The sequence below is a fragment of the Oncorhynchus mykiss genome, chromosome 1 (assembly GCF_013265735.2).
Source record: "Oncorhynchus mykiss isolate Arlee chromosome 1, USDA_OmykA_1.1, whole genome shotgun sequence".
Taxonomy (NCBI): Eukaryota; Metazoa; Chordata; class Actinopteri; order Salmoniformes; family Salmonidae; genus Oncorhynchus; species Oncorhynchus mykiss.
Window position 1 is genome coordinate 25,276,928 of NC_048565.1, and position 12,278 is coordinate 25,289,205.

General features: G+C 46.1%; 1 protein-coding gene across 4 annotated transcripts in view; it reads left to right on the forward strand.

Moving 5' to 3' along the window:
• Positions 1–11,561, forward strand: part of LOC110519941 (zinc finger protein ZFPM1) — a 98,980-nt gene extending 87,419 nt beyond the window's left edge. For 2 of the 4 annotated variants that reach the window (XM_021596853.2, XM_021596832.2), the window contains 5 exons: positions 3,220–3,325; positions 3,665–3,889; positions 4,779–5,009; positions 5,194–5,436; positions 6,564–11,561. In XM_021596853.2, the coding sequence (XP_021452528.1) occupies positions 3,220–3,325; positions 3,665–3,889; positions 4,779–5,009; positions 5,194–5,436; positions 6,564–9,022 (3,264 nt within the window). In that variant the 3' untranslated portion in view covers positions 9,023–11,561. Of the gene's footprint in view, positions 1–3,219; positions 3,326–3,664; positions 3,890–3,958; positions 4,540–4,778; positions 5,010–5,193; positions 5,437–6,563 lie in introns of those variants that run through there. The other 2 variants (XM_021596842.2, XM_036974348.1) reach the window with 2 other exon arrangements.
• The last annotated feature ends 717 nt before the right edge of the window (positions 11,562–12,278 follow it).

The window sequence follows — 12,278 nt, forward strand, 5'->3', positions numbered from 1 at the left end:
TGGAGTGTGACTGTTTGAGGTTGTGGACAGGTGTCTTTTATACTGATAACAAGTTCAAACAGGTGCCATTAATACAGGTAACGAGTGGAGGACAGAGGAGCCTCTTAAACAAGAAGTTACAGGTCTGTGAGAGCCAGAAGTCTTGCTTGTTTGTAGGTGACCAAATACTTATTTTCCACCATAATTTGCAAATAAATTCATAAAAAATCCTACAATGTGATTTTCTGGATTTTTTTTTATTTTTATTTTTTCTAATTTTGTCTGTCATAGTTGAAGTGTACCTATGATGAAAATTACAGGCCTCTCTCATCTTTTTAAGTGGTAGAACTTGCACAATTGGTGGCTGACTAAATACTTTTTAGCCCCACTGTATGTATGTATGTATGTATGTATGTATGTAAACTGTAAAAATCTACGTAGTACACACACTGTTTGATAGTGGGATGAAGGCTAAATCTACTGGAGGATGGGTAGGCATTTTATTATTTCCTCTGCTTTAATTGAACCATATATAAAGCTGAATTGATCTGAGTCGGGGTTAGACTTGGGGTTAGTGCATGGAAAGGTTTCTCCCTTCATTTCCACCTCCAGAGGAGAGCGTTTGGGGAGAGAGAAAATTATATTTTCATTTTATACTCAGCAATGACCAGGCTACGGAATGAACGAATAGAGAAATGAAATCAGTCGAGCATCATTTGCATTCAAGTTTTATCGGCGTGAGAGGAGGGCGTTTTTGGGAGTGATAAGGAGAGGGCGTCGCAGACTGCGTTGGGGGTGGGGGGTGAGGTGCATGTGCACGTAGGCTTTGTGTGTGTGTGTGTTGAAGGTGGATATGGGGAGGCTGGAGGGTGTGTGTGGGGGTGGGTTAATATCAGACCAAATAATTAGATTCGCTATCGTCTCGGCGGCAGCAGTGCGGGGATCAGGCAGATTAAAGCCCGGCTGGGCTGATTAATATTCATGAGGGACGAGGGTCCGGACGAGGGGGCTTAGACTGCGCCTCAAAGACTCCCTCACTGAGGGGCTTAAAGTGCTCTCAAAGTGCCTGGGTCCTAGGGAGACCGCCAGGGTGAACACAGGCAGTGCTAAGCAACATTAACTTCTCCTCGTAGTCTTTTAGTTCTCCTCCTAATACCCCTCCCTCGCTCTCTCCCTGCTCCTTGGGAAATGTGTTTCAATCAGTGGGGCTGGCCACTATGAATTGTGGGATAGTTTACGGCAGTAGTGGTGGAGTGGGCTGCCTAGTAGGTGGATGTGTTGTGTTCAGAGGTAAGAACTTGCCATTTGATGATGTTTAATATGATACTGTGCTTGTTGAAAATGTCCTCCAGGCCAGAGAAATGTGATACTAGAGGCTTCTCTGCTCCTCTTAACTCAACCATCTTTAGCGGCCATGGCCTCTGTTGGCTTTGTTAATTACACATCCTAATCAAACTGTAATCTTGCCGCATGCCTTTTAGTTTTCATTATCTGTGTTGGTTCCAGACAGCATTTAAAGTCCCAGTGCAGCCAGGGCCCAAAGCCTGATCAGAGTCAGCTAAATCATCATCTCCACCTCATCTTCGCTCTGGTCGTCTCTGAGAATATCTCAGAGAGAGATAGAGGTAGATAAAGATGCTTGGATAGAGATTATTATTATTATTTTTGTGCATTTGTTCATACTGTCCAAAGACCCTCTTCAATCTGTTGTATGGCTCTATTTTTCTGTCTCATACACTTTCCTTCAAAGTCGGACCACACTGGCCTTTTCTTCAGTGAATACCAAAGCATCATGATAAATAGATTTGTGATAAATTAGTCTGAAACAAATTAGCAGCACTTATAGCTCAGACGGCTCCAGCATTGGGTTCCAAATTAAAACAAAAGAAGCCGTATCTCTACATCAGCGCAAGTTCCCCATGAAATACAATACGCAGCGTCTTTAGGCTAGAACAGACTGATTCAGAAATAATCTACACTTTCCTCCCTCGCCTCCCAACTTGCCCCATACAGTATACACTCCTTTACACAAAAACATTTCCTTTACACAAAAACGTTCCCCTCATATTCTCTCTAAATGTTCCAGTCAATGTGGTACCATGTTGGAATATGTGTACCCCTGTAGCAAGCAGATTGACTGACTGACTAACTGGCCGTAGTTCTCCTGAAGCAGTCTGTCAGGGCTGCTGCTGATGCATGACTGCTTCCACCTAGTGGAGCCATAGTGTTCTGTATGTCCTCAGGCCTCCAGGCAGTGGTAGCACCTATAGATAGGCCTTGTGCAACTATACTGAAGTTGTGAAGCTCAACCTAATGCTACTGTGTTTTATTCCATACTCTCATAAATGTATTATTGAACCTCACAAAGACTACATTTTACTGGGACTGCTGTAAGTTATTTGGTTATGAATGCACAATGCTTATCTGTGCCATAACACACAGAAGTACGTAGATGCGTGTGGGTAAGTGTCTCATGTAGACACACGATGTCTGTGGGAGTGATTGTCAGGTGGAATGCTCTGTGAACTTCAGCTGAACAAAGACAAGATTGTGCAGAGGATGGCACAGGTGTGTGTTTCTCTCTGGTCTGCCCTATTCTGGCTACAGCCTCACTTACACATGTGCAACCACTGACACACATTCTTCAGCACACACACTCATACACACACACACACCGCGAGATGATGACCTCCCTCTATTCACAATCCTTTTGTCACATCATGTATTGAGAGAAGTTCCTGAGAGGGCGTCCGGGTGAATAGGAGCACTACGACCTCATCGGATCTCCTTCCTTACCTTTTCTTCTCCTTTCTCCTGGGGTCTCTCTGTTCCTTCCCTCTTTCTCACTGCTGCTATTTATAGCTCTTTTCTGTGAGTCTTTGTTCAGCCTGTGACCCTTCCTGTCCCTCTATGCTTCTGATTGCCCGTGTTAAGGGGCTTCCCCTTCCCACTGAAAAAGATGAGTCCTTTTATTGCACGCTATGGTCAATGTGCTTTAAAACAGTAAAATCAGAGGACCATGTCAGGATTAATTCATTGTTAAACCTCACTGTTCAGTACAGTAGGTCTTTGCCATCAAATGTAAAGAGGAGTATATTTCTATATATAAAAGGTTTGTCTGAATAGACTTGGCAGTGAATGTGAGAATCAGAAGATATGCAATGTTAGATGATAATTGTCATTTGACCCTGTGTTTCCAGAACAAGTCTGACAGCCTCTGTATGTTTATTTGTATGTCAGCAGATCTCCAGGCTGACGCTGGTGTGTGAAGACGATAACGGCTGGCTCAGTAGAGTCCCGCTAACCTCCGATGCCACAGCTGCCAACTGTACCATCTACAGTCAAGGTAGTTAACCAACAGACCTGATCCCAGAAATGCCAAACCATCAACACAGCCCACTCACATATAATGCACCATTTACACTGTTACATTCTAGTCATTTAGCAGACACTCTTAAACGAAGCAACTTACAATCAGAGATCTCTTATCAGAGTGACCCCATAAAGACACCATTCAGAGATCTTTTTCACCTACTATAGATTAGTATACATTCCATAGATATCATACTGTACGATACCATGTGTGTAGTTCGAGTACACGCCCCAGGTGTGATGTGTGTAGTTCTTGTACAGGCCCCAGGTTTAATTTGTGTTGTGCGGCTCTCTCTCTCTCTCTTTTCTCCAGGTGAGGAGCTGTATTGTAAGGTGACCCAGGACATCTCCACAGGTGACAGTCTGTTGGCCACACTGTCTCTCTCCTCCGTGAAGCAGCTGTCCTCGTCTCAGACCCAGGATGTGGTGGTGAAGGAGGAGCCTACAGGTGTCTACCCAGCTTCTCTCCACTCTGAGATACAGCTCCTCCCCCAGCAGGCTGGGATGGCAGCCATCTTGGCCACGGCAGTTGTCAACAGTGAGTGTCAGCTTGCCAAGAATAATGTGGGTGTGTATGTGTGTGCGCACTGCATGCGAATGTGCATGCATGTATTAGTGTTCTTCGTGCCGTTTAGTCATTAGATGCGTAGACAAACCCTACACATGTACAGTTACAACACTTTCCATGTAAACAACAGACACTGAGGGACTCAATGAAGACCAACAGTTCACCATGCCACATTTCCTCATTCATCCAGTACACCAGAAGGTGGCAGTGTAACTCCTCTGCACTGCCTTGTCTCAGAGGTAGACTACATGGTAATTGCGTTCACGCTCCTTCATTAAGTCCCTTATTGGCAGTGTAGTGTTGTCGGCAGCAGGAGCAGGCATGGACATTCTGTGATGAGTGCATGATTAATCACCATATCAAGCTAAAGGGTAAAACATGATCATCCGTATCCCCGCTTCCTGCTGTAGGAGCACTCTCCTGAGGACTGTTGGTAATTATGGATGTTATCAAAAATAGCCTGTAACACCAGCCCTGACACCAGATCAGTATGATTACCCCGCACGGGTGGGCGCTCGCTCCCACAACCTCTGTGCTCTCGTTGCCTTGGAGACCCCGGAGCAATATCGAGTGCTTGCTCGTTCCGCCACTGAATCGATCATGTGACTGGTGTGAAACAGGTGTGTGTGGTGATGTGTGTATACACATGGATGAACATCATGTGTACATGAAAGTGTATGTAATGAATGTAACATTTTAACGCGTAAGCAGTGAAACGTTAAACATGCAATTTTTTTAAAGAATGAACATACGCTGCTCTCTTTCTTGCATTGTTTTTAATTATGTATGACAGATTTGATAAATGATTGGTTGTTGTAGGGATAGAGTTTACAGTTGTGTTTGTGTTTGATTGGTCCAGAGGACATCTTCCCGTGTAAGGACTGTGGGATCTGGTACCGCAGTGAGAGGAACCTCCAGGCCCACCTCATGTACTACTGTGCCAGCCGGCAGAAGCAGCAGGCCTCCTCCTCCCCCCCACTGGACAAAGCCAAGGAGTCCTACCCCAACGAACGTGTCTGTCCCTTCCCACAATGCAACAAGAGCTGCCCGAGCGCCAGCTCCCTGGAGATCCACATGCGGACACATAGTGGTGAGACCTGTCACAATACATTCCTTTAGCTCTTACTCATAGCAGACCAAGGATCGAGTGAGAATATGCGTGAATATTCCTCTTTTAATAATAGCTTGTAACAGACCTCTTTCTTCAGCTGTTATTAGGGGAAGACAGTCAATTTAGTTAAAATATTAAAGATATACATGTCCTGTGCCTGTAGGTGAGCGTCCTTTCGTGTGTCTGATCTGCCTGTCAGCCTTCACCACTAAAGCCAACTGTGAGCGTCACCTGAAGGTACACACGGACACGCAGAATGGAGTCTGTCACGGCTGTGGCTTCGTCTCCACCACGAGGGACATTCTCTATAGCCACCTGGTCACAAGTCACATGGTGTGTCAGCCCGGCTCATGCAGTGAAGTGTACTCCCCCGGCCCCGGCCTGCCCAAACTGCCTCTGTCCACAGGTAAACACACAGACAGACTGGATCATGTTGTTTACTATCCCAGTGAGAGGATAATAGCCCTGCCTTTACTTCAGAACAGCAACTACATAGATGACTACATCAAGCTTGTGACTCTACAAGCTTGTTGGATGCGTTTGCAGGTTGTTTTGGTTGTGTTTCAGATGATTTTGTGCCCAATAGAAATGAATGGTAAATAATGTATTGTGCCCGTTTGGAGTCACTTTTATTGTAAATAAAAATAGAATATGTTTCTGAACATGTGGGTGCCCACTTTGATTGCAGATAATCAAAAATGAATTGTGAATAATCATGATTGAGAAAGTTACAGATGCACAAAGCTCATACCCCCCACAAAATGCTAACCACCCCTGTTATTGGTAACGGTGGGATGTTAGCATGTTTTGGGGTTATGATATTTGTGTATCTGTAACTTTCTCATTCATGATTTTCTGTACTCATGGTAGGGATCCACATTAATGTATTCATATATATATATATATATATATATACAGCTGTATTCTTATTCTTGTGGTCCTGTACGGCTCATTTGGTAGAGCATGGTGATTACACCCCCGGGGTTGTGGGTTTGATTCCCGAGGGCACCCATTTGTAAAATGCATGCACACATTACTAAGTCTTTTTGGATAAAAGCGTCTGTTAAATGGCATCTATCATTATTATTCTATTACATCCAACACATTTGTAGACTCACACGCTAGATGTTGTCATTGAGTGCTAGGAATATGGGACCAAATACTACACTTTTAACTAAATGTAATACGCTATAAGTGAATTTGTCCAAATACTTATAACACCTTCAGATGGGGGACTTGATACATAAAGTGCATTCATTTCTAAAAGTAAAACAGATATGAAAATACCCTCAAATAAAAGGGGACTTTCTGTACAGTCACCTTATAAAAGATTTGATCTCAAATTCAAAATGCTGGAGTATAGAGCCAAATTAAAAGTTGTAGCTTCACTGTCCAAATAAATACATTTGGGAGTGTATGTATATGAAGATTTGGTCCTATAGGCTATAGTGCATAACCACCAGTGATTTCATGTCATGTTTAATAGTAGGAAACACATTTCTAATAATATGTCTCTGTCACTCTCTGTGGCAGGTCTAAGTCCTGGAGACTCCGGTGTTGTGTTGAAATGTCAGGTATGTGGTCACATCACAGACTCGCCTGCTCAGCTCCAGCAGCACGTTCGCACACACCTGGAGGTGAGGGTCCCGGCCGAGAGGAGCCCCACACCCCGCCAGACCACCCCCTCCTCGGCCGACCACCCTGAGCACCTTGACAGGGAGCCCCCCGCCTGCGTACCCCACCCTGAATCCTCCAGCCCTGGGGCCAATGGGAGCTCAGCCACCCCGCGAGGCTGCAGCCCACCTGAGCAGCTCCCCACAGACATCAGGATTAAAGAGGAGCCGCATTCGGACTCTGAGAATGAGGGGCAGGAGGAGGAGATGGAGGAGGAGCGGGTGGAGAAGAGCCGTGGACACAGAGATACAGGCTCCTCTCAGACCTCCACCTCCCCTAGGAGTCCCTCTGCTGTGGCTGTGAAGGCAGAGCCAACCAGCCCCACCCCTGGCTCCAGCCCTGCCCATCTGGGAGGAGCTGGCTCAGTGCTCCCTGGAGAAGACGTGTTCCTACCCCAGTACATGTTCAGCCAGGAACCAGCCATCCTACCCCAGGCCTCAGAGATACTGGCTAAGATGTCTGAGATGGTCCACAGCCGGCTGAAGCAGGGCCAGGTCCCCCCTGGGGCAGCGCCAGCCTTCTACCCCGCTGGCACTACAACCACTGTCCAGAAGGGGGCCACCTGCTTCGAATGTGATATCAACTTCAACAACATCAACAACTTCTATGTTCACAAGAGGCTGTACTGCTCCAGCAGGCACCAGCACGGAGACGTGGCTGGCCCAGTGAAGGAGGGGGCGTCGGGGGCCACAGTCCCCTCAGTTGGACACGGTTCATCCCCTCAGGCTGGATCAGGTAGTCGGGCAGCCTCAGCCTCCCCCAGTGACTCAGATCCTGTTCCAGGCAGCACCGCCACGCAGGGCAAGCTGGTGGAGGTGAAGAGTGAGAACCCTGGGGTGAAGGAGGCTGTGTCCTCCTCTTCCTCTGAGGGGGAGGGTGGAGGAGGAGGAGGCCGGGCCAGCGAGTGCAGCCAGAGTCCCAGCGGCTCAGCAGAGGACCAGGAGGACGACCCCACCAGAACCTTCTGTCAGGCCTGCAACATCCACTTTAGCCGCCATGAGAATTACACAGTCCACAAACGCTTCTACTGCGCATCGCGCCACGATCCGTCCAACCAGCGGTCAACCGCCGGCAAAGCTACCTTTCTGCCTCAGCCCATCCGAACACGCAAGAGGAAGAAGATGTATGAGATCCACATGGCTCGGACTGAGGCCCTGGCCAACGCTGCTGCTGCCTCTCTCTCTGCCCCTGGCCTGAGCCTGGCTGTGAAGCAGGAGGCTGCTGCCTCAGTGGAGCGGGTCCTGGAGTCCCCAGTCCCAGCCCTAGCTCTGGGCCTGCGTCCAGCCACCTCCCGTAGTACCAGCCCTGACAGAGACGGCCCCATTGACCTGAGCAAGAGGCCCCGTCTAAGGGAGGCCCCGCGGGGCAGCAGCATCCCTTCTCTGCCCCTCACTGACTACCACAAGTGTACCGCCTGCAGCATTAGCTTCAACAGCATTGAGAACTACCTGGCCCACAAGACCTACTACTGCCCAGCCACCACCCTGCAGCCCCACACTCTGGAGACGCTCCATAGGCTGAAGAGACCAGCATCCATCTCCCCCAAGAGCAGGGCCCTGGAGCGATCAGATGTCCACTCTGAGGCCAAAGGGCTGCTCACAGAGAAGGCTCCTCGGGGGGCCTCGCTCAGCCCTCACCTCTCTGCCTTACCTGGCTCTGGCTCTGAGGCTACATCACCTTACAGTGTCCCTGCAGCCAAAGGCCCAGGCTCTCCCTCTGTGGTCTGCCCCTACTGCCCTCCCAATAGGGCGGTGACCTGTGACCTGGTGGAGCACTTCAGATCCATGCATGGCCTGGTCCTGAGCCTGGAGGGCCAGCCAGCCGTCATCAGCCCCAGCCTGAGCCCTAGGGATGGGACCCCTGCCACTCCGCCCAAGCTGGTCCTCCGAGCCTGCAGGGACAGCATCAATGGCCGGATCAGAAGGGACACTGTCTCCCCATCCTCTCCCCTGGTGAACGGTAGCCCCCTGGGACACCATGCCGGGGGTGGCAGCTCCCCCAAGGCAGCCCCTCCAGCTGTGTCTCCCACCAGGTCCCTCCCCCTGACTGTTTCCCCTGTGCCTGAGGTGCTGAGAGAGGTGGGGGTTCTGAATCACCAGGTTGCTGTCACCCTGCTCCCAGACAAGGCGTCCCTCACACTGGGTCTCCCACTCCCTGTTCCGGCCCCTCCCACACCCAAGACCCTCCTGATCCCCCCTGTGCAGAACGGTAACACCCGCTTCTGCCGGCTGTGCAATATCAAGTTCAGCAGCCTGTCCACGTTCATAGCCCACAAAAAGTACTACTGTTCCTCCCACAGCGCTGAGCACGTCAAGTGAATGGAGCCCCAGTCTGTGTCCCCTCCAAGGCCCAAACCCAGCTATCCATTCTTGTCAGTGCCACCAAGGCATGGCACCATCTCTGGACTGTATGTGTTTGAAAGTGTGACTGTTACTCGCCAGGAACTGGGTCGCTTCCCGCTTCCGGTATTGTTACTATTTCTCCTTATGGGTCAAAGTTTCTATTACACTAAGAGCTGAGATGCGCTACCTGCACACACAGTTGTGCCCACGTATCCCTTCCTACCCACCTCAATAACTGAAACCCAGCCCTCTTTCTCACCTCCAGGGTCCACAGAATGTTGAAAATGTGACTTTAGAGTCAACATTTAGTCTCCTGAGCAAGTTTAATTGAATTGTTTGTATTACAGTCATCTTTATTTGATTATGATTGTTTGGAGCATTTCTTGCTGATGATGAAACTCATTTTTCCTGAGCTGTTGATGCTCTAGATCAGTCAGTGAGTGGGGACAACTGTTGTCCCCCAGGGCCCTCTAGTGGAGCTGACTATCTCCACTCTTTTATTTCTACTTACCTGTGCATAGTGTATGATGTTTTAAAATAATTCTTTATGCTTTTGTTTGAACACTGGCTGTTTTGCTAACTAGAAAGCTAAAGCATTTTAGCTGAATTACAGAAATGAGTATCACATGGTTAGCCTACCAATTACAGAGGAAATATTTGCAAATGGATAGATTTGGTTTTCCTACACCACAATTACATTCTCTTAATGGAAGGAAAACATGTGAACTATTTATCTTTGAGTCCTCACTGATTTAAAGTCAACAGAAATCTACCTAGCGTCTGAAAATATTTATATTTTTCATACTGTTCAAAGGAACTGTTTCAATCTCGGCGTGTAAAGGTGTTTTTGTAAGTGTAGATATGTAATATCTTTCACAGTAATCACTGGGATGACATTGAACCTTATGTTCCTTATTGTCAGCATTTCTTTCTTCTGCTCTTTATTCATCGGGAAAAGTTTGAACTTTTCTGTTTTCCTCCAGTATTTGGTCATTAGGTACAGCCTATTTTGCCAGATAAACGATTTGATGTAAGTTTTAAACTGGTATTATTATTGGGTAGAAGGAAGGTGATTGGACCTGAGTACCAGGATGAAGACACAGCACTTTCTCTTCCTCTATGCCCCCCCCCCCCCCCCCCCCCCCTCCCATCAGACCTGACCCTTAACCCACCAACCCCCTACTGTATCATTATATCCATACTTTGCAGCTGCTGCTTTACCACCATCTGACTTATGTGATGCTTGAATTAGACATGGGATCAGTTTAAATCAATGTGGATTTATTTACACCTCTTAGAGCAGTGGTATTCAAAGTCGGGGGAATTGGCATTGTTTGGGGGGGGGGACGACAAAAATTAAGAGTATTGTATGGGACAATATACAAATATTTTTGAGAACGACAATTAGGAAAATAAAACTGTTGATTAAATGTATTTTATTGGTTTCTTTTCATTTTGAGAGATGAAGAGATGAAAATGCAATGAATTGAAGGCTGTTGTTTGTTGATGTAAAGATAACATTTTCCAGATTTTAAGGCTGTGTCATTAGATTTGGGGTGGGGTCGCAAGAATTCTGGCAGAAAGATTTGGGACCTTGTTGAAAAAGTCTGAATACCACTGTCTTGGAGTGTGTGCTCATTCTGTTTGTTTTTCCAGTAATGAAGTTTAAAAAAAGTTAAAAACGGGAGGTGTAAGAGAGAGATAGACAAGGACAGCAGACATATTTCACAGATTGTTGAGAGACGTACACAGTAGATGGCTCCTAAAACTGTCATGTGTAAAACACAAACACACATGCATCCTTGGTTTACAATGTGGTGTTGAATAGACCTGCGAAATGCAATCTTTCCTCTGTCAGAACTTGCTATACTGGCACAGCCTTACCGTAGGACTGAGTTAGTTTGTTCTGTGCGCCACTATCCTCACCTCTAATGATGATTTGAATGGATCTGTATGTTACTTGTGATGTCCCCTTTCCTTCCCTGTGTTACACAGGCAGATGTTTCTCTGCTCTAAAAACTGGAAAACAAAATGGTGGTGAAATTGAAAGTTGAGTATTTTTGCTCTGTTGTGGTTTTGAACAGTGCTGTATCAGTCATATCTTACCCAAGAGTGTTTACAATTGCATTGCTTCCTCTTTTCTCAAAGAGATGAGCATTTTCAACAAGTCACAAATCGAGGAAATCAGTGCTGAAAACCATTTTGAATCCCATTTATATTGCACTGTGTTGTTCAAATGTGCTGAATGTTTTCGTTTTAGAGGCTTTTTTGTAAGGTATTTATGTTTTTACAGCACTTTTCCTCTTCTAAACTAATCCCTTGAAGGACTTGCTGATCAATTTCAACCTTTTCACGTGAACTAACATGAATTAAAACATTTTGTGAATGATTACAAATGTCAATAATGGAAAGTAATAATGAATGTCAGACTTCTCTTCTTTCTTTTGTCAGTTCCACTACACACTTGTCCAAACTATGCATGGGAAATAAACGTCCTGAGAGACATTAAACAGTTTCAAACTTCTATCTTCTTTCACATTGACCTGGTCCACCCACAATTTACCTCTTCTCCTTTTATCTCTCTTGGCTTTTATAATGCTTTCCACAATAGATTTCAGGTCACACAAATCATTTATCTTTTTATATACATTATTGTGTGCATTTCTGTGAATATGTGAGCCTCAGGACTCGATGAATCATCTCCACAGTGCCGACATGCTTTTTCTCACGGAATGATTTAATTATATTTCCTGTTGAAGAAATGTATTATCCCCAAAGTCTCAAGGCTATGCCTATTTAGTACTAACGATGCATTCAGGCTCTACTATTCTTCTTTTATAACCAACAGAACATAGGTTGTGGACATACTGAAATCTTTCATTGAATTTGTCTCTCTACTTATCCATTTCCCACAGTGAGTTTGAAATATGTTGAAATTGAACATTTTCACCACGACAAATGTTTACTCTAAATTATGGAAAAAGAACATTAACATCCAGAGCAGCATCCATATAATTTTTCAGAAAGCTTGTCGATTCCTGGGGTCAGTATCGACTACAGTCAGTATTGATGGCCAATCCTATAAGCAACAAGATGGGCTATTTGCTAAACATTGTCACATCAGATGGATAGATTGTGCAAGTCAATTGTTAGCAGCATGAATCACCAGTGTTATTAGGTGAGCGGCACTCTTGTGTGAATCTAATTCTGTCTTATTGACCTTTTAAAGCCA